The sequence below is a fragment of the Excalfactoria chinensis genome, chromosome 3 (assembly GCF_039878825.1).
Source record: "Excalfactoria chinensis isolate bCotChi1 chromosome 3, bCotChi1.hap2, whole genome shotgun sequence".
NCBI classification, from domain to species: domain Eukaryota; kingdom Metazoa; phylum Chordata; class Aves; order Galliformes; family Phasianidae; genus Excalfactoria; species Excalfactoria chinensis.
In genome coordinates, this window is record NC_092827.1 from 57,492,625 (window position 1) to 57,518,953 (window position 26,329).

A 26,329-nucleotide genomic window follows, 5' to 3' on the forward strand; every position below is an offset into this window, starting at 1 on the left:
TGCTAGTAAGCCCATTATTATTATTATGGGACCAGTAAACCTGGACAGAGGGAATCCCTGATCTAAACTGCAGGTCTGAAGACATTTCTTGTCCAGTTTGATAGCATCAAGTTTCTAAAATAGTCATTTATATAGAAAATCACCCCTCTCACTCTGTTTTTTGCACTTCTGTGTATAGTGATACACAGTTTTATCAAACTCTAGCCTGCAAATCCATCACATTTAAAAAGAAGCATCCAAAGAACATTTCCAGTTCACTTGCTGCACACCAAAAATAAACCTGTATATACATTTAAGTACATACAGCAATTTTAAAAGTCTGGATATCCTTTTTGTAATTGTCTTTCAGGTAATGGCATCTGTGAAACAAGAGAAGATGTTGCATGCTTGTAAAGCCTTGTGATTTATTAAGTCTTCAGCAGAGAAGCATTCCTTTCAAATCACTATAAATGTGGAAAGAAAAACTAGAAAGTTGAGGTTGGGTAGTTGCTTTTCTTAGGAAAAGGAAGAAAAGAGACAAAAGTGGTCCCTCTGCAGTCAATTTCAGTATTTGCTTTGACTTCCCAGAACCTATCTCCAGTAAAGTTATCTGGAACAGGATGTATATGATATACTTCAGTCAACTCCTACATGATTGAAAACACCACCAAACACAGAGAATACAAGTCCAAGTATTTATACTCTTCTTGTGTCTAAAAGTGGGCAAAAGATAACTAAATAATTTCAGTTCAAAACAACTGAGCTACACATACGTAACCCTTTCACCGAGTAATAATGCTTTTCCAAAATCATTAGCTTTGTAAGTACATTGAGTGCTTACTTACTAAATATATTGAGGTGTTTTTTGTTTTTTGTCTTTTTCAGAAACCCATCTCTGAGACATTAAATCAAAAGATCAGGAAACCCAGTTATCTACAGACTTCTCTCTGAAGTGATCTTGCTGACAAAATTTAAAGCAGTTTTAAGAGGAAATTTTATAGAGATCAAAGGGTTTCAGACTGAAGAAAAGGCTCACTGTGAATTTACTGTTTGCTAACTAGTGGATTTTTGCAGACAATTCATTTCACTCTTTGTCTCGCTAGCTTGCCCTCAGTTGTCATTTTGAGAAACTGACAGAAGATTAGTAGAAATAAATCTTCTGCAACCCTAGTGATGGATTTTAGTTATAGCAGAATGCAGTCAACTCCTTCCAAGATCAGAACCAGAAAACAATGGCAGGTGTTCAAGGACAGAACATCTAATTAGCAGAAATGAAGAGACCATCATTAGTTAAGTTCACCTGACTCTAAACAAACTACTAGCATCAGTATCTAGTGAGTCAGTGAGCATATAAAAAGATTTTTCTTCAGTGTGTCACACATGATAAGGCTATATCAAGCACTAGAGAGTCTCTAGAAATCTGTGTATTTTTCTATGTCTCAAAACCTACAGCAATAAAAGGATGCCTTGCTCATCCTCCATTCACCCCACTAGGCTCTGGACCATGAAATAAAGTGACATGGAAAGTGTAAACATCTGAGCACTCCAAAAGCTTATTAACATCTCCACCACAAATACCCACACAAACCTATTTACCTTTTTGAACTCTGCAAATATAATAGCTTCAGACTAACATGTACGACAAGAGCACGATAGAGACATCAGTACCAGTCAGTCTGCCCTTGGTCAAGTTAAAATCTTATAACAAGAACTGTAAATAATATAAGCATTAAGTTCATGAAAGTAAAAGTGTTTCACTAACCAAAGTAATGTAATTACTCTGTACAAATTCAAAGGAAATAAATGTTGGTTGCTACTCAAGAGATCATAATGTGCAGCTTAAAATAATGCTAGAAAAACAGCTAATCTGACTGTGAACATACGACTCTTGAGTAACTGTCAAGGAACTAAAATTATCAGATGTCTTTTGTTAATAGCCTAACAAAAGATATAGCTACTTTAATCCACAGACCTAGTAGGCTAAACTACTAGACATGTGCAATACACACAACAGGCTGTGAGCAGTGAAGCCTCTAACAAGGCACTGAGAGACACATCATCATTTGCAGTTGTTGCCTACACAGCTGTGGGTATGGGCAATACATCAGCATCTCAAGATATAATTCCATTAGGTGTCACTGGAGTGATTCCTAGTTAGTTTGCTGAACACTAAGAATAGAGAAAGGCTTTATGTCTATGCACGACTACACAGGCAATAAGTTGACCATTTTACCTGAAGAACAGTTCTAACTATTCATCAGTCTGCTATGACTACTTGTCTTAAGTATGGCTTGGCTGAAATACCAAGGCACATATGGACTATGAAAACTAAATTTCAGCAGGAGGGTGGAGAGTTACTCCAGTTTTCATTTCAGAAACAAACCATAGTGGTGATGGTTTTTTTCAGCATTAAGCTGATGCTATTGCTGAGATTCAGGTATTCCTACTGCCATCCTAAGAAAATGTGATCAAAATAACACATTAAGCATTCAGAAGCTATTTGCAGAAAGAAGCAACTGATGATTCAGACCAGTTCTTGCTGCAATAAAACAAAAAAATTAGCCTAGATGCAAGTATGGATACAAATATATTGACAGTCCTGACAAGTCTAAAAATCTTGGCTGTCAGACATTAGATCTCCCAAGCTAAATACTGATGGCCCTCCCCCCCCCTTTTTTTTTTAAGTCTTAACTTCTAGTTCTCCTGTGAACTCCTCTGTGGCTTTTTAAGAAGCCTAGAGGATCCTGGACTTTAAGTAATGGCTAAATTTCAGCTGAAGTCATGGTTTGTCTGCCCTAGACCTTCTTACAATTTTATTTGGATAGAACATACATCCCATCACATCTTAAGGTGCAGAAATATATTGCTATGTACCTACTCTAAAATGTTTCCTGCAGTTCAATAATAAATTATTCACAGAACATACTGTAGATCCTGTGTTATGCTACATAATAGCTAGATATTATTAACATCTAAGTGTATCACAAAACAAATCAGTGAAAATTAATAACATTTTTAAAGAAGAGAAAATAAATAGCTTTGTGTTCATAAATCAGACCAGTCTGATCATCAGCTTTGAGTGCTGGTCTACTTCCTGAGCTGTTCTGGATTGCTATAGAAACATGGCAATAATTATGACTACCATATCATGCCAACTATCTCCATGACAATTGCTTTCAGTCAGAAACAAAAGCAAGAAATTATGATAAATATTCTCCTGCAATAATACTTTGTAGCAGAAACAAGCCACACTATTTCCAGTACCTGATTCTCTATCGCTTTCCTGTTTTTTGGATCGCTAACAATTGAGAGCTGCAACTCTGCCATCTTTTTCATCTTGCTGTCCATATCAATCTTCTGAAAAAGACTCTTGGTCTGATTTTTCAATAGCCGAACTGTGTCCTCCTTCCCAAGCTTCTTTGCAAAGAGGGAAGCACAGGCTGAATGTATGGCAGTAACCCAGTTTTCCAGATCTGTCTGACTTGTCGCCTGTGGAACAAACCAACGGTGCAAAATTACAACCAGGAAAAATAAAAAAACAAAATGAATCTGCAGCTCTAGGACACAAATAGTTTGATGGGTTCCCTGAGACCTGAAGCATTTGTTCCCAAAACTTCTCAAGATCTAAAGCTACACAAACAAAGGAGCTTTTTCCACAGTCATGATTAGTACCCAACCTCCAGCTTCTGTTTCTTAGACCTTCTAGGTCTGAGGGCTCTGGGAGAACAACGGAGCCCATGAGCTGTGGGCAAGATGTGACTTGCATTCTTTATTTAGTCCTCCAATTAAATAAGGTGAAAGTTGAAGATTTCAAAAATATATCTCTTGCAGAGGTAACATAGCAACAGGGATGATTTTAAAAGTAAGGTGTGAGGAGAGGTGTTTGCTTACTTTAAAAATGCCAGATTAATGTAGCAAGGCATAGCAAGTTAAAGAGAATACATCTACACAAAGTGTCTCCAGAGATGTTTACAAGCGTGCCTATGAATCAACATGTTTTTATGCAGGCAGTTCCACACAACACTGTTCTTTATTAATATTTCCAGTGCTGCAGTTAAGCAGCCAAGAACTATTTTTAACCGTCTTTTTGAATGCTTCACTCAACTGAGACATCCTCTGAGCGCAGTGGATTCAGGGCTGTGTCCATCATTCTATTAAGGCACAATGCTGATAAATGTGAAAACATTTGCTAAGATGCCTGATTTTCTGGAAGCCTGTAATAATCAAGAACCAGAATTGTCTTGTATGTTTGTGCTCTGTGATCTCTTTATTTCTGAACTGTAACTGACTGAGTCAACTGGTGTAATATCATACACTTGGAGTTGTATCATACGCTTACATCAGTACCAAAACAGTACACTGTAATAATGTAACTATAGTATTATTTTTAAGTCACAGACATAATGAAATTGTATGTGTATGTATACATAATGTATACATACATATATGTATTGCGTATGTATACATAATGTATACATGCATACACATGTAAGTGCATAATCACAGACACAATGTACAATGGAAATAATTAAAAAGTTATGTATGCATTTTGTTACCTGAAAGAGGTAGACATCTCCAAAAGAATTGCTGAGACAGAACACGTTTTCTTTCTTGGGATGCTCTGGAACAGACTGGACTATACTGTCTTCAGCAAACAGGGCATATCGAGGTAAGCTACTCTGCTCCACTGAATTCCTTCCATAGGTCTCATAGAACAGCAGAGTACAACCTTTGGAGTTCAAAGGGACAAGAAATGTGAAGAGAAAATTAAGCTCTGGATCTCCCATTCAAGTTCTCTTAGATTAATTAAAATTTCCAATGACGGAGAGTATTAGTTCCCCTCTTTTGAGCTAGAAAAATGACTAGGATCCCCAAAACCGGGAAATAGGAAAAGTTAATATTGAATTTACCAATGTAAATTTAGAACAGACATCCAATAGAGATACAACAAATATTCAGGACTTAAAAAAGAAAAATAAACAAACAAAAAGAAAAGGATAGCTCAGTAAACTCAGCCTATTAAAATATTTAAGCCTGTAGAAAAATTCCTGCTGAGTTCAATCAGCTCATCTGTTCAGTTATTATTTAAGAGAATCGGCTCTCTCTCAACAACCTTTGTAGTTGCAGACAAAAGATTTGCAGAAACATTTGTCTTCCAAAAACAAGCAAAGTGAATAAACAACTCAAATTTAAGTTGGACTCTCTTCAATCTACCTGAAAACTGTCAACTTAGACGATGAATATTATCAGGATAATTTAAAACAGCGTAAAGGATTGACTGTGATCATGTTCATTCTCATGGGTAGAGGAATATGTAAGATGTAAGACATACATCCAGAAAACAAATTTCATTCTTGACAAACATAAATGCAAATAGAGAAATTATTTCTGGAGGACAGAAGAGCAGCCTTGGTCCCAGTACCCAGAAGTATGATTACATTGCCTTTGGCAGTGGAGCTGGCATAAGAGCTGCCTGCTGCTCTTGTGCTTCTTGCCAGCCATTCATTGCTGCCCTGTATTACATCTCACTGTCCTCTGAGATGTGTCAATTTACCTGCCCAGGCAGCCACAGTCTGAGGTACATTACTAAAATAGTCTTGTTTAAAATTATCTTGAGTTTCTGAAGAATTTCTTAACCCATTCGTGCATCTAGAGAAAAGAAGTAAATGCACTTCACTTTCATTCCTATGAATCATAATAATAAAGGAGTTGATGCTGTTTGTTGTTGTTGTTTTCTTTTTATAATTAGAAAACAAATTAATACTAGACTATGGCTGCATGTTTAACCTGGAAGAAATAAGAAGGGATGCTAGAAATATAATTTGAAAATTGCCTAAACATTTAGAAAACTCTGAGGCTGCTGGTGGATTTTCCATCAAGGAGAACCTTTTCTAAAAGATATGCTTCAATTCACTCAGGAATTACTTTAAAGACTTACAGCCACATTATGTATTGACTCAGACTAAATGATCACAATGGTCCCGTAGGGACCAGAAATCCATGAATATATTACTGTTGTAGCACCTATACATATTCAGTGGAGAACTTGAAACTCAGCCAGTGCGAGGATTAAGTTTGTTAGGGCTACACCATTGTTATCTCTTTGGTCTGCTTTTTCTTGTTGTTTTTCCTTTGGATCAAAGAGACAACACAACACAAGGCAGCATCAAAATTTACACATATATATACCTAGGTAGTATGTATGAAGGGAACGTTGCAAAACCTCCAAAATAGAAATGTTTTCTTTATACTTTTCTTTTTTAAAAATAGCTAAAGCTAGATATCAAACTCTGTTTTGAAATTTCTCTAACTTTAGTACACTTAACATTGTACTAAAAATCCCAAACACATCAACCAAATTCATGTGATTTTTAGGTAAAGGTTACTCAACAGTTAGATCTGAAATCAGAACTAAAATCCTTGATTTTGGGGATACTCCTGCTTGACTAAGAAAAATGATTTGCCTGCTAGGGTTTGTGGGGCACGTCAATTTTGAGAGGTTACAAAGAGTCCACTCTTTCTCTCATGGCCCAAATCTAGACTATATGATAATAAAAAGTCAGATGAACCTCATCACATTCCCCAGTGCCACTGAATGTACAGCAGTTACAGGATAAAAAGAAATCACACGTTACTGAGCAAATCAGTTGACAACCAAAAGGTTTTAAAGGGAACACATTTAATAAATACCAGTTCCTGTGCACTACTTTAATGCTTCTTTTTCCTTTTGCTGCCCAGATAATCTAGCAGAATACTCAGGATAGGAGCAAATCTTGTCCCATCCTTTCCCCCTTACCCACTCATACTTTCTCTCTTTTAAGATAGAGACAGCTGGACATTTCTGCAGTAGGAAAAGAAGGATACGGTTTGTTACACTGCATATCAGATATAACCACTTCTTTAGTAGTTCCACCATGACAGGACAAACAAAACCAATAAACCAGTTTCCTCTTGCACTCATCAGCAGCAATACTGTACAACAACTTCCACTTTTGTATTTTAGGAAAGTACAAATTAATTCTATTTAAAACTTCCACATTTCCCCTAAAAATTATCAGAAAGGTAACTAAACATACGTTGCCTTTTACAGTGGAAGTTTACATGTACAAAATCAAACAAGTAAGTAATAGTTGAAGAGCATGCATGTTTGTTAAGGTGTATAGCACCCAAGATATATCTTGGGGTGAAGCATTAGCTGGTTTCATGAACTCTGACAGACCCACTGGGACTGATTATAGTTCAAGTATTTCCACCAAAATGTGAGCTGAAGGGGAAGTGCAGTTGGAAAGCAATTTCCCTCATTAAAATAAATTAATTAGACAAGACAGATGGGAAAGAGAGATCCTCATGTTATTATTCAAGCACAGGTCATAGTGGCCCTGAAAGTGAAGCAAAGGTCTCAGGACACATCGACTTTGAAGTCTGGCATGTAACAAATGGTTATAAGCTTTCTGCATATTTATAATTTAACACATCTCACCAGAGTGCAAAGAAACACACTGTTCTGCATTTGCATATATGGCTATTTTAAGTCACATTTTGAAATGTTTTGGCTACTTAAATTTCAAGAACAAATTAAATATAGATTTATTCAAAGTCCTGCATTGGGGAAAGCTAAAGCAAGAGACTTGATCTTGATGCAGCATCTTATGAAAACAAAACTATGCCTTGATATCTAGACAGGCAAGTTTATTTTGGCACCAGAACTCTCTACGGGACAATAAAGGTATGAGATCAAGGAAATTAGAAATGTATATTTAAAACTGTTAGCAAAGCAGAGGAGATTCTGCACCATGAATGCAGCCGTATCACTCATCTTAAGAAGAAAGCATTATATTGAATACTTCTCATAATGTTAGAAGCTAATAAAGCTTTTTTCCAAATAATTTTATTATTTCCTTGTTATGGCTGGATAAATACAGGTAGCAAGAAGGGACGTGACTTATTCAAGGCAACCAGTAAACCAACTGCATAGCAAAGAACCAAACACAAAGCACCTGACTTCCTTCCCAGAGCACTTTAGCTTCATTGTCCTAAAAATGTACAGACAACTAGTACACATGCATTACAGTTTCTGCGTTTGATAGATTTGTTAAGAAACTGCTAGAATTTCAGAGGAGGCAAATAAAACTCATATTTGCCCTCCATAACACAAACATACAATAAAAGGGTGGCATTCAGATATTGTTTTTTCTTTTGTATATACTGCTTGTAAGCATGAATCATGCTACCTGATGATCAGTATAAGTAATTTAAACTGTTAAGACTGCCTACATTTTGATCCTTTGATAACAGGTCTCTGAATTATAAGGCAGAATTGCTACATTCTTGCAAGTTTGCTTCCTTCAAATCAGTACTATCAAGGGTAACATTCTCCACACTTGCTATTTGATGCTCATTTTTCTTCGGTCTACACCCATGCAGAATTTTGAAAAGGGCAACCTGTGGGAAAGTTGTTATTTTCTCTCCTGCAGTCTCAGACATGCTAGGAAATTATTAAGTTTGATCATTTCCTTACTCATTAACTTAGCACTATATCTACTGAAAGGCAAATTCTTTGGAAACAATTGGAGAAAAAAAAAAAAAAAAAAGAATGAAAAAATAAGCCTATGAACTCACCCAATATATTCCTTTTCCTCCCCACAATACATGTTATTTTCCTTCTCACACTTCCTGACACCCATATGCTTCTTGCGGCACACCTACCTGCTCCATTACTCTGAGCTATCAACACATGCTGCTAGTGCAGGGCTAAACACAGTAATCACACAGCAGCAGCCTCTGTTAAGTGGATTGCCTTCCCACAGCATGGGAAGAGGGGGGAGATGGGAAGGGCAAGCAAAAATGCTCAGCAATACAGAGCAGGCCACGTGAAAGGCCATCTGCAGAAAGAAGGGAAACTGAGGAGCCCTGGAAGTGGCTGCAGCCACAGAAGCAAGCATCCCATGCTGAGCTTTGGGCACTGCAGTCTTCCCCCCCACTGCTGCTACTGCTTCTGCCCTGAATGTAAATGCTTCTCCATGTAAATGCCTCAGCACGGAGGCACTGACCTCTTTGTTACCTTGCCACCTGGCAACAAGCCAACTGTTTTTACCTTAAATTACCTCAACTTAAAGTAAACTTTATAACACATTCAAGGAAACAGTGTGCCTGTGCCAGAGAATCAGACATCAGGGACCTTTTAATCCTTAAATTTTGACTTCCTCTGATATGGAGATGCAACTTCTCTAGTTTTACCACTTTTGGTTCAATTTAGTCTTTGACCTCCAAACATCCCGAAGCATCTTCTAAAACCCCAATTATGTGTAAATACAAGAACTAGGAAGTCAGATGAAACAATTCCTGCTATGGTAAGAAATGCAAGTGCACGTGCAATACATAAACACCACCTAGATTTAGCGGGCTGGTTTGACACATTCTTCACTTCAAGTGTGAGAGTAGACTGTGTTAAGTTACAGGAATTGCTAATAGGAACCATCATGTGTGAAAAGCTGCTCAGACACAATGGAAATAATTGGTGCTGCCATGCCAGAGGGGAAAAATGGCAGTTTACCTTTGAGTGTTACCCAGTACTGCTTCCACTTTCGCCGTGTGACCAGCTCCAGCTTCTTCTCTTTCTGCAGGGTCACCAGTGGTTTGAAGAACAGCCACCCTGCTTTGCGCACCACTCCTTGCTCCTTCTCATACAATAAATCCAGTTGCTCCAAGGAGCTGAGGGACTCACTGCTGGAGTCCTCTGTTTCTGATGAGGTCTCAGTGTTCTCCAGATTTGTCCTGCTCATCTCCAGCTCCCGCATGAAGTTTTCATAAATGTTCTGCCTCAGGGCATCATTGCTGACTGCATTGGTGGACTCACTTCTCTGGGACAGGATGTGACTGGAGCTGGGTGACCACAACAAAGTAGATTGCTGTGATGGTGCCAGTGTGTCTGTGCTGAAGTTGTCCATTCTGCTGTCAAAGTATTCACTCCCATCTTTACATTTGGGTTCCTGCATATTACAGGAAATAAGAAGTAAGTCACCAGTAAGTCTGAGTGCAAGCAGGAATAACATCACTGCACATTGCTTTGTTACAGGGCTTTCAATGCTTTGGTGACCTTGTTAATGCAAGGCAGCTACCTTAACTTTCAAGCATATCAGGACCAATTTTATCTCTGTTTTCTCTGTCATACAAAATGTGCATAACCAACACACACACACACACACACACACACACAAAAAAAAAAAAAAAAAAAGTCAAAAGTGTGAACTATTTTAAACCTTTTAGCATTGATTGATAAAAATCTAATCTAATATACAGTTAAAAAATAAAAACACACAGACAGGCTTGCTGACTGGCAAGAATCCAGTTTACAAACTGCAGAGATGTGTACTTTCTGTCTTGCCGGAAACCCCAAGAGAGCTTGACTATCTCATCAAGCACCCACAGGCCTTTCCCCAAACTTCACTGTGTTACTTTGTTCCTGCACTGAGAGGCTGGCCAATCTAATTTGAAATACTTGAGCCTGATGACATCTTGTGCCTTGCAATATGACCACTAATGCATATCCATCTCCTGCTTCTACCTATCCAAGTAGGATCATGCTGGCAGCTTGGACCTTGCCTGTCTCAAGCCTTCCCCAGTAACAAGCTACCCATTCCCACCTCTCCCAGCTGCAAAGGAGAGGCACACTGCATCACAGGAAGACATCTGTTATGCTTCCAACTTACATTACTGATGGTATTTTAAATTAATTTTAAGATTTGAGAGGACATAGCACAAAAATTTTGCTGCCTTTTGCTGTAGAGAAAATTTGAGACTGTTGCTTGATATGTATGAATGAAAACAAAAGAAGAAGTGGCTACAAAAATCCAAGATGTGAAGCTATTTATCCTCTGTAGAAATAAAGCTATTATATTTTTAAGTTCAGACTACTTCCATACTTGCATTTATTTGCTCACAGATCAAGTTGGTCTTCCACAATCTGTTTTCACCAGAAGTTTTGAAAGCAACTTTTTTTTTTTTTTTTTTTTTTTTTTTTTTTTTTTTTTTTTTTCCCTTTCCACTTGAAGCTCTCAAACAAGCAGTGCTGTGTTTTGATGGTAGAACGGCCTCCGCATGAAACTGGGAGCCATGGCAAGCCCACAACCAGGTGCAAATGTCACAAGGCAAACTACTTCTCAGGCTGCAGAACACTGCTGCTGATGGCATCCCAAAAGCTGAAAACTATGACCCTTTACAGCATATTTAGCTTCAAGCCTGGCTTTTCAGATCACCCTGCCCACCCACAAGGCTCGAATTCTCACAGTAAGGCAGCACTTCTCTCAAACCTTTCATCAGTGTTCTCAGAGTGGAGAGTGGAGTCCAATGAACATTAACAGTTTTGCTAAATGTGCCTGCAGGAAAAACCCTGAAATTCAATAAAAGGATATGCATTTTCCTACATATACAGCTTGACAAGATATGTACCCATTTTCACTGGGGCCCGTGAGAACAGATGAATAAATCCAAGGCATCAGTGACTGTAAACAATTTTCCACAGGCAAGCTGAGAGATGGTTGAGGGGGGGTGGAATCACATCTGTAATGTGTTTATGCCCACAGAACAACTGTAGAAGATGGATCACACAACTGCACCAGCCATGTGCTGTTCCGTGGGAATGGGAAGCTTTCTCCTCCTACTTTTTAATTACTGTTAGTGAATGTGTGTGCCAAAATTTTGTTTTAGTTGTTCAACTATTTATTCTCCAGAAACTGTCCACTAGAAAACCTTAGCATAAACTTCATGAAGCATATCTATTTCTTTCAGTCCTAAGTCACTAATTTGAAAAGCAAAGAGAGAAGCACTTATAAAAAGATGATTTCTATGAAGGGCCGTTACTGGAACAACACACACTGAGGAAAGAGAAGTTAACAACCTAACCACCAACAGCCACCAAATACATGTGAAGTTTTCTCAGAAAGGATGTATGATGAATGAAACACTGGGATTATACACATTTTGCCATGACAATGTCACTTGTATTTGCTGAAAGTGAGCAGTACTGGCAGTGTCACACAGCCTCTGCTGGTCCCCAGGGAAGCTGTCACTGTGGCAGTATCTGGTCACTGCTGCTCATGGTGCTTACCCTGTTCTTTTTCCCTCTGTTGTTTCTGACAATAGAAAATTCCCACTGTATCTGTCCGGCTGCATTCAAGCAGATCTCTTAATGTCTGAGATATATCCTGGATTAATAGCAGATAAAGCAAAAGATAAAGCGGATATCTAAGATACTAATTAGACAAAGTGACGCATGTAATAATTAGCTGTAAGGAACAAGGCAGGAAGTAATGCAGGCTGTTAAATGCATTAAGACCCAAGCCAAAAGTGGGACCTAATACCTGCTTTCAAGCCAAATAAAGAGTTTATCTCAGTGCACTTTTCTTTTAAACTCTTTTAAATTCTCTCTTAACCAAGCTTCCTGCTCTGGCTTATAAAAGCCAGTGCATTTCAGAAATGATTCCTCTGAAAATACTGCTTACTTCATGGAAAAACCTATCTGCACAAAAGTTTCTGGTGGCTCGTTTTTGACTTCATACAGCATAATCCCTTTCTCTACACATCATACAGACACATGGAGATTCCTTGCACCACCATCATTAGAAAGAACTGACTGCAGTAAGTCTGCCTAGGTCCTGTCCATGCACTCCACATGTTTGACACACACTTATGATGCTCTTAAAATGTTATCATGATACAGCATTTTTCCAGTGCTGTTCCAGAAAGGATTAAATCAGTGAGGACGTGTCAAGCAGTACAGCAGCAGTGATGTACAAAAGCAATGCATCAGGATATCATCCTGCAAAGAAATCTGGGCTATGGCACAGAACAACAGCAAGTCTTTGACATGAAGTGATTATTAGAAAGGCAAACTCAGTTCCAGGATATATCGGATCAAGTATCAGATCAAGCCAATAAGGAAGCATCCACCTCACCGGACCGGACACAGACAAGGGCTCATCTGGAATATCCTATATCTGAATCTGGTTACGAATGATTTAAAACAGGTGCAGAGAAATGGTGCCAAAACAAAAAGGAAACAGACTTCCTATCTTAAGACAGGGGACCAAAGAAAGACTGCACAGCCTAGAAAAGGTAGGCCAAGAGGAGATACAGTTTCTCCCTTTAATTAAATTGTAACAGATAAAATAACAGAGAAGGATAATTAACATAATGGACAATACTGGCATCAGAAACAGACTGGCTGAGACTATATTTAGTCTGCAAATTAGATGACAAGTTCCAAGCATCTGAGTAAGAGGGTTTGGAAGTGGTCTTCAAGTGGGGTAAAAGCCTACAAGATTCTCAGCTGAAATTGGTTCAGTTATGAAGGAGGTTATACTCTGCTGCCCTTCCGACAGCAGGAGACTGGTCCCAACTGCCTTCATTGTCCTTTCTGGCCTTGAGCCCTCATGCTGCAGGAGGCTTGGCCAGCTGGAGGGCCCACCCACCCAACCAGTGCTCTGGCGTACCAGTAAGGATATATTCCAGCTTTCACTTATGCTCAGCCTAAGTGACTCACAGCAATGTAATGAGGAAGGGACACAATGTTCAGAGCAAAGCAGAGAGGCTGTAATCACGATGATGAACAGTCCTACTGACTAGGACTAACCAGCTGCCAGCAGAATCATGCACAGTGCTTTTGCCCTTTTGAGTCAAAGGAGCTGGTGAGAGTGCACTCATCACCATACAACACAGCAGCCACTTGAAGAGATCACAGGTTATTCAAAACACGTGAAGCAGAAAGAAGCTGACCAAACCTCACAAGGAGGGAAAATCATAAAGCACTTGCTGCCTGCTTTTTGTCTTGTCTGCAGTTGGATACTCGTCTGATAAAAATCGATGACTAACTATTTCCTATGCCTTTTTCCAAGAAATCATAGTTTACAGAACTGGAGCCAACTTCCGTCTATCAGAATCAAATCTGAGTTTGATGCAATCTCACAAGCAGAATTTCTTTGCTGTGCCTGAAGTAAGCTCACTGCACAGTGAATTCAAGGCAGCTATGAATCCTGCATCACAAATACCATTCTGAAAATGTCATAACTAAGTAATACATGGCAAAGGTCTGGGATGCAGAGATCATATGTAAAGCCAGGCTATAAAATCCAGAATAGCTACAGATGTCAAAATCAGTGAAGAATCCTGGCAGAAAGCACTGGGGCCCACATTATTGATTCCATTTTTTTTTCTGCCTTCTCTTTCACAGCTGAGTAAGAAGGTGAAAAGACAAAATCTGATAAAATACATGAGCATCAACTCAGAAAACAGAGTCTCAAATACACGGCCCTCATTTTCATCTTCCCAGTTCTCTACCCTTACCTAGGAAAGAAAGAGCATCATATGATCTTAACTGTTGGCTAAGTTGCAGAAGCAAGGGTTCCTCTTACTCTCTTCACACTTCTAAAGCAGCCAGCGACCCAATCAATATTGCTAAAACAGAGCAGATCCTTTACTTAGAGAAGCACAGTGACTGCTCCTATATGACAGACATTAGGGAAGATTATTTCTGCCCCTCCAACTCAATGTTTGAAGTCACTTTAAATGCCAGGTACAGTCTGGCACTTAAAGAGCTGACTTGGGGACATATGACTGGAGACAAGAATTTCGTTCTCAACCACAGGAATCCTACATTCCTATTAATGGGATTAGTTTTAAATTCTTCAAAAGGAAACATCCTTTCCCTCCCTCTTGCCCTCCTCCCATCTCCTTCTTCACAAAACTAACTGCTGGCAGGCCAGATGGCAACTCAAGCTCCTCTATCTGGCAAGCTAAGCTCATGCACATGAAGGAGGAGGGCACTCCATGTATAAGCTTAATGGGAGGAAGATACAGAGCCAGCAACTCTGGCCAGAGGCCTGCAGCTGCTTGCCTAGCTACAGATACACCGATGGTGAAATCAAAGTCAGTGATGAAGCATATAATGCAAACAGAGAGTGTTCGCAGAGGTATTTTTAACATGCTGCTTTTCATGTTTACTTCCACTGCTCCTTCCATGGTTTTTAAATAATGTACGCTAGGAAATATTTTCATATTCAAAACAAAAAGAAGGCTTAAAAATTCAAAGTTATCTCATAAATAACACAGTGGATACAAAAGCTTATTCACTGAGGCATTGGGACTCAGAGATTCAAGATAGCTAAGAAGGTGACAAAATAGGAAGGGAATATTATTGCACAGAAATGCTTTGTTTTTTGTGTTGTTGTTTGTTGTTTTTTTTTTTCTTGTTGCCAACACTTATACATAACTTCTGGGTTGGAAAATTTCACAGAATTCCATGAATTATCAAAAGAAACTGGTAATTCATTATTCTGTTAGAAAGACAAACATGATACAAATCTACAAACCAACTGCCAGACACTTAGGCTCAGAATTGTTTGTACATACCTGCAACTTCCTTTTCTTCCTTGAGAGACTTCCTGTCCAATCACTGATGCGCCTCATGCGGCTTTTTAACGTGTCCTTCTTGGATGCATCCTCAGTAAGGGGCTTGGACTTTCTACACGGGAGCGTGTAAGAGGAATAGTGAGCAGGACTTCCTTGCTCTACTCTGGAGGGAACATCAATGTCTGAGGCAAATGATACACGGTTGCTTAGGCTACCATGAGTGTCAATATACTCATCAGACAGCCTGATCCCAGGTGGAGGAGTGCTTTCCAAATTTGTATCCCTATAGAGATCTCGAAGTGAGGACAAAGATGAACTTTGATTGAAGGACTTCTTGTCGCTTGCTGGGAAACTGGCATGAATGCTTGTATCTGGAGTGCTCCTTGTCAAATATGGACCATCCAACTCATTGATATCCCCAGCATTTCCCCAGAGAGAGTCATACCATGAAGACTCAGAACTTAGAGAGCTTCCCTTACTGGATCGAAGCCTTGAATCAGTAGGTGACAGACGATGGTTTGAAGAACAGTCTGCACTGGAGTTCCTTCTGACATCAAGCAGGTTATTTGATTTAGATTCCAAGGCAGGTGAATACCTCAGCAGCTGGACTGGCCCACTGGACTCCTCAGTTGGTACTTTGCTGTTGCTACTGTTGTGGAATTCAACTCTCAAGCAACCATCCAGCTTCCCCAGTGTTTTAATGAGTACTTTTGGACTCCTCCTGTCCTCTGATGGGGAGGTTGATGCAAGACTCTCATTTTTTCCATAGCATTTTAAAATGTGCCCATTGCAATCTCGGGGAACAGCATGATTACTTCCAGCTTGAAGGCCAATATAGTGGAAACCATTATCAGGCAAAAACACTGCATTATTTCCTGGACAGTAGTCCCCTGAGGTGTGTGTCCTGTGTTTGGCAAGGACGTTACTTTTAGAGGCCTTCACCACAGTGTCACTGAGTCTAGCTGAATAAGGCTGACTACTCTTGAAGTGCGAAAGGCAGCTTCTAGCAAGAGATCTCGACTTGTAGTTTGAGCCACTATTGGTATGTCCCCATCCATGCAAGGAGCAAGACTTTTCATCTTTAGCATGAATGCTGCGAATTTTTAGAGAGCAAGGCTTCTGCTTGGAACCAGTTGAAGCAGCAGCGTGATTTTTTGATCCCTGAAGACTGTATTGGCTTTCTGAATTTCCCATTTTCCACTAAATTAAGAAGAGTTTCATTAGAAACAATGGCCAGAAGAAAAAGCAAAAAGTAACAGGCCAGATTTATTCTCTGTACAGGAAAATGCCTTTTCTAAAAGTCATATTAAACAACTGTTTAATTAAAAAAAAGGAAAAAAAAAAAGAAAAAAAGAAAGAAAAAAAAAAGATTTACAACATCAAATTCACAATTGCATTAATTTTAGAAGCAGCCTAGGAAAGCCTATTCTCTGTCTGGTTTATTACCCCTGTTTTAAAGCTGGAATCTAAACCCATTGAAATCACGTCAACACCTTTCTCCACCCACACCCTTGGCAACATCTTTTTTCTTATAACTTACAAAACCTCTGGCTCCTAAGAACAATGGCATAATGAAAGGGAGACAGCACGATAATCATTACTTAGATGTAAAGTGAACTGTACTTTCAGAGAAATCCCTTCTGCCAGGAGACAAGCAAACTGCAGTTTCAGCTTGACTGGCTTGTATGCAATCAAGTATTGCCTCAATAAACTGTTCGGCTAACTCCAACTTTATGTATAAATGAAGTCAGTCCGGGAGGAGAGGAAGGAATAAAAAGAACTTGGTTAGCGAAAAGCCTCATCTTCCATTACAGCACAAAACCGCATTATATTCATTCAGCATGGGGTAGTTTGATAGTTCACTTAATAAAACACACTTCAGCCTTTTACTGAATTTACAGGAAACGGTGCATACTGGAATAGGCAACCTGCCAGAGTGAGATAATTAAGATTTTGCACCTTCACAAAGTGTACTCAAAAGTAAAAATGATCATTCTGTTCTTTTCACTACTTGGAGTGGATCTCCACTGTTTGTAATTTACAGAAAGAACATCAAAGTCCATTTTAAGTCAGAGCTATGATTCTTTGTTAGACCTCAGACTGTCACTCTTAGAAGAAGTCACTGCAGTCTCAATCAAACTTTTGTCAAAACAATCCATTGTGATTACAGAATCTTATTCTCTAGAATTTATATTTATTGTAAGTTCTATCCCTTATCATTTTTAGACAAAAGCAGTATGTAAAACAAGAAGCATACCTGTAGAATCTCTCTCTCAAATGTAGGTATGGTTATCAGTTAGCATCTTTTGCATTGTCTTCGCAGCCAGCCACTACACTTGCCAAAAAAGCAGGATGGAGATGAATGCAAGCTTCCTAGAAAACACGAAAAAGACAAAATAATAATAATAAAAACTACAAATAAAAACAGGCTCTCAGTCGTAGAAAACAACTTCAGTTGAGCTATAAGCAAAACAAATACTAAAAAATAATCAGACAGAAGGCACAAATGAATAAAAGAGATCTAATTATGGATTCTTGGACTTCAGACACCAATGTTAATAAACACACTTTAACAATTGACACTGAATTAATAAAATGAAGTCACCAGGTAAGTGATTTATTTTCTAATCCTTTCCTTTTCCCCCCTCACTGATGAATTAGGGTGCACTTTGAGCACCTTCCATTCAGCTTTTCCAACACCAATACAGATCACTGGGCCGTGTAATGATCCACTATAATTTGGAACAAACTGATCAGAGCATGTTTTGCAGGATCTGTTTATCCTTCCTTGTCCTGTCTCAATTCCAGCTATGACTCTTGCAGTGAAAGGCTACTGCACAACTCATTCCACAAACCACTCGGCAATCTCTCCCCTTAAGGTTGCACCTATTTTAAGCTGCTCTGCCAAGCAACAATTGAAAGGCAGTCCCGAGCACACAAGAAGGTAGCAAGACCCAAAGTTCTTTCCTGAGCATCCAAACATATCAATCCTCCTCTCAGCACACAGAGGCTGTAACTCAAAACAAGGATGTGAGCTGAATCTCACAGAAGATACCAGTAGCGTGGGGAATAAAACATTCAATAGGGGAAGCTGTACAAGAGCTCTGGCATAAGAACTTTCAGATTTTAAAGGAATTCAGTGGTAAACTAGGTACTTTGCTAAACTTACAGAAAGCAAAGGAAAAGGTTGCCAACTAGAATTAAAAACAGTCTCATCAGCAAGCTTGGAAAAAAAAAAAAAATGACAGCAAACAAATGATTTAAAAGAAATAAATCCTTTTGGATAATTCTAGAGACCTATAAACACAAATTCATGGCTTTTTCACAAAGAAATCAGACTAAAGAAATCACAAAATTCAGCTAACCCTTGAAAACAAAACTTCTGTTTAAACTGTTTATTCTTTCTAAGTTTGGAAGCTTGCTAGTGAAGACACCCTAGCCTTGAAGGTTTGATTTGCCTATGCTAATTTTAGACACTTATGTCAACAATCTAATGATATCAAATGTAACTAGCACTGAACAAAAGAGATTCAAAGTAAAGGTAAACACAAGACAGTATCAACTTCACGAAATCCCAAACTGCTGAACAAATTGCATCCGTCCCAGCCTGCCTCAGACCAGGAGGCATAGACTGCAAACAAGCAAAAGTCTGCATTCAGAATTCTTCATGTGGGAGCAAAAGCTACACTCAACAAGAGGGCTTTGGGGGCACAAGTATATTCATAAGGGAACACTGAACCCAATTTGTCTAAAGAAACAGGCAAAAAGACCATCTGGTCTCCATAGCAATTGTGCAGTGGTTAGGTAATCCTTTTAACAGAGTAGGTAGCTAGCAAGCTGCTGTCATGAACCTCAGAAGATAGACATTCAATTCTTTGAGGCTCAAGCTGCTGCTACAGCTTTCATTGTACTCATCTGATCCAATACTCAGATCACATAATGGGTGAATGAATAAATTTATCTTGGGATACAATGTCTACAAAACACTGTCTCAGTGTGTGCAGAAATCAGGTAGCTCTACAATACAACAGTCATGCACACTGTAATAACCAGCCACGGCATCTGCAGGGCTGCATAAGACCCTCACCCTGAAAATCAGCTGAGATGTTTTTTTCTTGCCTCACACTTGCATGGCGCTATTTTCTTTCTGCTAATTACAATAGGGGTAGAGGGAAAGCAGACTTGCTCTCAAAGGCACCAGGGCATAGAGGTGGACAAGAAACAACTCTGGCTGCATTTTTCTTGAACATGTGCACATCTTACACTGATTTAATTTTGGAAGCTCTGGAAATAACAGTGCAGGGGACTGCATTCCCCCTGTACTTTCTCACAGCAACCTACAACCCCAGAAGACAAAGTGCTTTTTTTCCTCTGTTCATTTGCAGAGCTAGGGGAATTAATACTTAATGTGAGTAACACCAGTCTATGAATATTTGCTGTACTTATAATCAATATATTTAGAAAGCAGCTCACTGTGCCCGAAGATGACTATTAAAAGATTACTTGCTTTCAATTATACCCACATTCCCTAAAAAAAGACGTTCTTAATCTTCACCCTAGTCCCCCTTGACACATTTAAAAAACACAGCTATGCAAACATACTAATCTGGGAACCCCACCACCATCACCACCACACCCAATAATTAACACAAATCATAACCCCAGAGCTAAAAACACATTTCCCTACCTTTATGCTCCTGCACATACAGTTCTCGTAGATGTTTTTGGCTCAGAAAAACAAACACAGAAGCTCAGGAGCCAGCCACCTATATTCCTTCATTAATGACACAGCAGCTAGACTGCTTCATAAACGTTGGAGGGGAAAACACTTTTCTTAGGATTGAGGTGTGCACACATTATTTGGCAGCACACTGCAGCCAGATGGGTGCTCACTTCTCAGTCTTCATCTCTCTAACTGAAGGTTTCTGAAGCTTGACTCACTAGCAATACTACAATTAAAAGTGAACCGTTACAATAGAAACAAAGAATTTTTTAATCATAGAACAGCTTGGGTTAGAAAACACCATCTATTTCCAATGTCCCCTGCTATAGGCAAGAACACTACCCACTAGACAAAGTTGCTCCAAGTCCCATCTATCCAATCTGCACTCTTTTAGTTTAAACCATTAACCCCTTGCCCTATCACAATCCCAATTGTCTAAGCCTTACTTCATAGGAGAGGTGCCCCAGACCTCTGATCATCTTTGTCCTCTGGACTCACTGCAGCAAGTCCACGTCTCTCTTGCACTGAGGGCACTGGAGCTGAATGCAGTACTCCAGATGAGCTCTCACAAAGCAAAGCAGAGAGAGACGATCTCTTGCCCTGCTGGGCAAGTTCTTTTTGATTCTGTCCAGGATAAAATTGGCTTTCTAGGCTGAAAGTGTACATTGCCAACTCATATTGAGCTTCTTGTCAACAAACATACCCAAGTCCTTCTCCTCGGAGCTGTTCTCAACCCGTTCTCTGCTCAGTATGTATTTGTGCTTGGGATTGCCCCGAATCATGTGCAGGGCCTTGTAATGGGCCTTTAAGAAATTCATAAGGATCACACAGGCCCATCTCTCAAGCCAGCTGAGGCCTATTTTTGATAGCATCCCTTCCTTCCAGCATGTTGACAACAACACACACATTGGTGTCATCAGCAGACTTCCTAAGCCTGCATTCAGTTCCATTGCCCATGTCAGTAACAAAGTTGTTAAACAGCACCAGTCCCTATACTGACCCCTGAGAAATGCCACTTGTCACTGGACTCCATTTGGACATCACACTGTTGACTGCAACTCTTTCAGTGCAACCATCCAGAGAATTCCTCACCCACTGAGTGGTCCATCTGTCCAATACACATATTTTCAATTTAAAGACATGGATGTTGTGCAAGACAGTGTCAAACACTTTGCCCAGGTCCAGGTAGATGAAGTCAGTTGCTCTTCCTTTACTCAGTGATGCTATCAACCTATTGTAGAAGGCCAGCAAAATTATCAAATATGATTCAACCTTTAGTGAAAACTGTAGGATGTCACCAATCACCTTGTTGTCCATGCAGGAAGTTCTTTATTGTCTCAGTCCCTGTCTTTATCTTTTGTGACTTGGTTATGAATTGGTGACAAATTTGAGTCAAAGATAGTGGCCCAATACCAGCTACAGAAAGACAAGAAATTGTGGCAGCTTCTTTCTATGGATGTTCTGTTAGAGTGACAGTGTGACCACCCAGGACACTGTAGAAGTTCAACTAATGTAAGAGCAATGGTAAGACTTAGCCTGGAGCAAGAAGTAATATTCATGAGATATGAAGCATGAACCAGAGCTAACTCTGCTATATTTTGGTGCATTTATTCCTCTGGATGGCTGGTGACAATGAACAGTCACTGGTAGATGTGATCTATATCAAGTAGATCTGTATCAAGTAATCTAAAAACCATTTAATCCCTGCAAATCTACTCATGTGGTACAGAGGAGTTGATTCTCACTTCTCAAAACATGTTATCAGTGCAAAAGTAACAAGAAAAAATAATAATGTGAATTGATATGGTTAATAGGGCAACATTAGAATAACATTATCTCATCAAATCAGTACCACTGAGGGAAGACACTAAAAACAGTAGGAACTCTTATACAAGAGTTGTCAGGGGTACTAGGAATAATAACCATTTATGAACAGCAGAAGAGCTTAAATTAAAAAGCTGCTGTCTTAAACAAAAATAAGGTGTTTTAAAAGAAGATCAACAGTAAGAGCCTGATAATACATAATGAGCTAGCTGTCTGCACCTTTCCTGTTATTTACAACACAGAACTAGTGCAGTACTTAAGCTTTACTTCAGGAGGCCCTTTCTTGAGGAATTATACCATTATTCAAGAGAGAAATAAGCTACCAAATACTTTGTTCCTGCTTTTGCAAAAACACATGTACAAAACCTCTTAGCTGTGCGCATTCCCAGACACAGGATGGTTGTTGCCTGTACTGGTGCAGTACCTCTGGCCACTGGAACAATCTTCCAAAAGCTGTCACCAAGCACAATCACACACAGAACATCAACTTGTGTATAAATGTCTTCGAAAGGCAAACAAGGTTTTAACTCACGCTGTGTGATATAAATACCTATATGAAGAGCCTTTTTATATGAAGGTCAGATAGTATATCTCACCAAGTATTCTATAGTAATGAAGCAAGGGGAAGCAGGCAAAGAGTCATGTATGCTTTTCGTTGTATTTGGAAAACATGCTTCCTGAAGGGCAATTAAGGACTCCTCTCCCAGCTGCAGACTGTGATTGCAATATTCACCTCCAGAGTAAGCATGGTAGAGTGAGAAGATACAAATGGCATCAGGGAGGAAAAGAGAACAGGCAGTGCCAGGGTCCCTGCAGACATGCTCTGGGTGCGTGTTTCATAAGGTCACCATAGGAGACCATCATCAGGATTTGTGGAGCTGTGATAATGGAGAATCTGAAAGTACTTCAGAGCAAAAAAAAGCTAAACAAATCTCTCTCCTCCATTGATATGAATGACCAACTTGTTACTTTCCAGTTAGAAATACTGCAGGCTGTGATGCAGAGCAAATGCCTATAGAGATGTATACATACACATCCAGAAAAGCTGTTTTTAATTGACCAAATTTATATTTAAAATGAAACTACTCATTTTAAATGGTTTATGAAGTCTTTGAAATTTCATAAAATTATCTACCATATACTAACCTGTCCTGCACAGAATCAATGTGCTCAGAGAATTCCTAAAGGGATAAAGAATTGCAGATGTAAAGTTTAAATTAACTTTTAACCTACTTTGGTTTTTAATATGAAAATAACACGAAATGCTCAAAGGTGAACCTGTCCTCACCTTCCTGCATGGCTGCACATGAAAAGATACACAAAATTAATTAGGGAGGCACGACAGCACAATAATGTAGCTGGATTAACTATAAAGGTTCTTACTGGAAACAATTTACTGTATTTTTTAAAACTACACAATTTTGTCACAAGCTTCCACAAATCAGAAGCAGGTTTCTTATTCCTGCAATCTCAATCACATTCCTATAACAAAAATATACCATAATAATTGTATCGTGGTATTCTTGGCAGGATTATTTTGCCTTACATATCACTGTATTCAAAGAATGAATAACCAAAACACCACAAGTATGTCTTAAAAAGAAAAAGAAAGAAAGAAAAAAAAAAAAAAAAGGATGATTTTCCCTTAAAATCCTGTTTTTGAAAGCAGAACTCCTCACTCATTATTCTCTTCAGAATTTCTCCTGTCTTAGGAAGTGTTTGGTAGCTCAGAAAAAGAATGAAAAACAGTGCTGCTTCTCATTCAACATATTACTCATCATGATACTGGACACTTCTATTTTTTTGCTGTTAACCATACTGACACTGAAAACAGATTATTAATTTCACATTTTAAGCAAGAAAGAGATAATCTTTTCTGGTTCCTTTCCTAAAAATAGCATTGTTCTCAACAGGTCTACACATACGTACTGCATCAGAATGACACATCTCACACTCGTAGTTCAAGTCTTATACTCAACTCATTCTTTTGAGTCCAAGGTATTGGCAATTGAATTATATCATACAGCTTTCAAGAAAGAGCAATATGAAATGTTGAATCAAACCTGAAGATTTATATCATATTATACGAATGCTGAATCAAGCCTGAAGATCTTTATCGTATTATATGAATGCTGATACAATCTAAATCTCTAGAGACTTATTTTTCTTTGGAAGAAAAAACGAATTTCACCATCTTTAAGTGTTACTGAATTTATACACAATGGCTAAAGCATACATCCATTTAAACAGAAGTCATTAAGTTTAAAAAAAATTAAATTAAATTAAGAATTCCAACTCACATAATGAAGTGGCTGTAGTAATTAAAAGAGTTGGTATGTCAAGGATCATTTTTCTCCTCCCACTGCAGCTGTAAACATGCTGGCAGGCCCAGGTGCAGACTCATACAGAGCCATCAAGGGATTTCCAAGCCTTGAATTTTGGATGGGAAGGATGGTGCACTTTAAAGGGGCCATAATGTTCCACATGACTCCAGCCTCGCTGCTGGCACAGGCACTGAGGATGCCCTGGAGTGGGAGCAGCAGCACCTCAGAGATCGAGAGCAGGTAAAGTCCCCAGAGGTCTCTGCCTCAGCCCTTCTTACCTGTGGTAGTGGCAGGAGGAGGCAAGACTGAAGCTATGTGGCCAAACTGGGAGTCCCAAACCCAACCAGAGACATCCGCCCTTCTCTTTTATCCTCTCCAGTAGCAATCATCTCATGCTATCAAACACAAACCCAGTCAGCAAGGCAGCCATGGGGCTGAGTAACGCAGCATGCCACCTATTACCCAACCCACTTCACAGGAAGAAGGAGAAACCATGATATATTTGGTAAAGTCCATCCTAACTCTCAGTCTACACATCCATAAGCACCAGAGGGTGCTGACTCCAAAGTAAATGCTTTCCAACCATTGGCCCTGGGACTTTCTGAAGAGGACAGTGGATCTAGAGGTCAGAACTGAACTTGAGATAGGATCCTTCCAACAATTAAAAGTGGATCTTGATCTTAGCATGCCAAGAGCCCTCCAGCAGTAACACAGTTTAGGGCTTATTTTCTACCTCTGCAGACTCAGAATGTTATTTTCTACACTAGAAGGAGTGCACTGAAGATTACATATAATTGCTGAAAGACTTGCTTTGTAGCTTCACAGCTACAGAATACTGTGTTTCTGTCTTTTATGACATAAGGAACTTTTCCAGTTAGAGTTGATCAGACTAAAAAACATTCCATCCCTTGCCTTCTAACTAGTAATTTGCTATACATTATATAATTTTACCAAATCATTCATTCCAAAAGGAAAGAAAGACATGATTTCCAGAATGAAGCATGAAGTCACCGGAGTACAAAATTAACTCACTGACCACATCAGCAACAAGCATAAACAAAGCAGCAAACTTTGGTTGCATTGCACAAGCAATTAATCACCATCCTCTTAAAAAAAGAAGTTGGGGAAGAGAAACACTTCTCCATTTCTTGGATATTTCCATCGTTTTTTTCTAAATTTTCCTGTGCCACTGAAAACAGCATTTTCACAATTTCAGTACAAATATGTATTTAAAATCTAAGCAACTTTAAAAAATCTATACAGAAAAATCAGAATTCATTCAGAACCTACCTCTGCCAGAAACAGCAGTTCTGCTTTTTCCACATAATCCTGGTTCAGGCATAGTAGTAGTGCTGACTGAATCCTTCTCTTCTAACACTTCACTGAAAAACTACCTGATATTTGCTTGGATTCACTGTCTGTTTATCATGAATTAACTTAAAATTTGAGTGAGAAAAGACAGGATAAAAAGCAGTAAAGACTTGGAGTGATTACTAATCATATTTTAATTAGTAGAGTCACTTGAAAATTGCAAAAACTGCAACACTAATACACACTTTCTCATACTCTGCCTTAAAAATATCTAGCCCTGTTGAAGCAGTGCTGTAAAATGATACGGGTGGTAGTTTATTTAGCAATTCAGGCAATCAAGTTTGACAGATGACCAGCAAGAACTGTTTTCTGCAGGCAGATCATTCATCTCAGGCACAGCCCATGACAGCGGAGGGAGCACAGTGGCTGGGAGATGGGGCATAGCATCAGCCTACTCTGCTCCTGGGGGACTTGGTGGATGCTTGTCTCTTCTCCTCCCTGCTCCCCAGCTCTCCCATCCTGAGCCCCCTTCCCTCACCCTCTTACCTCCCCCAGGGTGCTGGTTTCAGCCTCTCTGCTCCACGGACTCTCTGGCTCTGCTGCTGGACACACATGGGCTCTCCCTGCCTGGGGAAAGCCAGGAAACTGTGTCTAACACTTCAAAACACAGAGCCGTTAGGAACTAAAAACAGCCCCTGCCCGCACAAGGCTGGATATATTTTTGTCTGCAGGCTACACACCCTCCTGAAGCTCAGTTTTTTCC

The 26,329-nt window shown here is 39.3% G+C and overlaps 1 protein-coding gene across 3 annotated transcripts in view; it reads right to left on the reverse strand.

The window, feature by feature from the left end:
* TIAM2 (TIAM Rac1 associated GEF 2) overlaps nucleotides 1-26,329 on the reverse strand; it is a 133,749-nt gene that overhangs the window by 68,288 nt on the left and 39,132 nt on the right. The window contains exons 2-7 of one of the 3 annotated variants that reach the window (XM_072333786.1): nucleotides 26,113-26,193; nucleotides 17,642-17,757; nucleotides 15,385-16,584; nucleotides 9,533-9,968; nucleotides 4,536-4,708; nucleotides 3,244-3,468 (exon numbers count right to left, since the gene is read on the reverse strand). In XM_072333786.1, coding sequence (XP_072189887.1) covers nucleotides 3,244-3,468; nucleotides 4,536-4,708; nucleotides 9,533-9,968; nucleotides 15,385-16,578 — 2,028 coding nt within the window. In that variant the 5' untranslated portion in view covers nucleotides 16,579-16,584; nucleotides 17,642-17,757; nucleotides 26,113-26,193. Of the gene's footprint in view, nucleotides 1-3,243; nucleotides 3,469-4,535; nucleotides 4,709-9,532; nucleotides 9,969-15,384; nucleotides 16,585-17,641; nucleotides 17,758-20,071; nucleotides 20,206-26,112; nucleotides 26,194-26,329 lie in introns of those variants that run through there. The other 2 variants (XM_072333787.1, XM_072333789.1) reach the window with 2 other exon arrangements.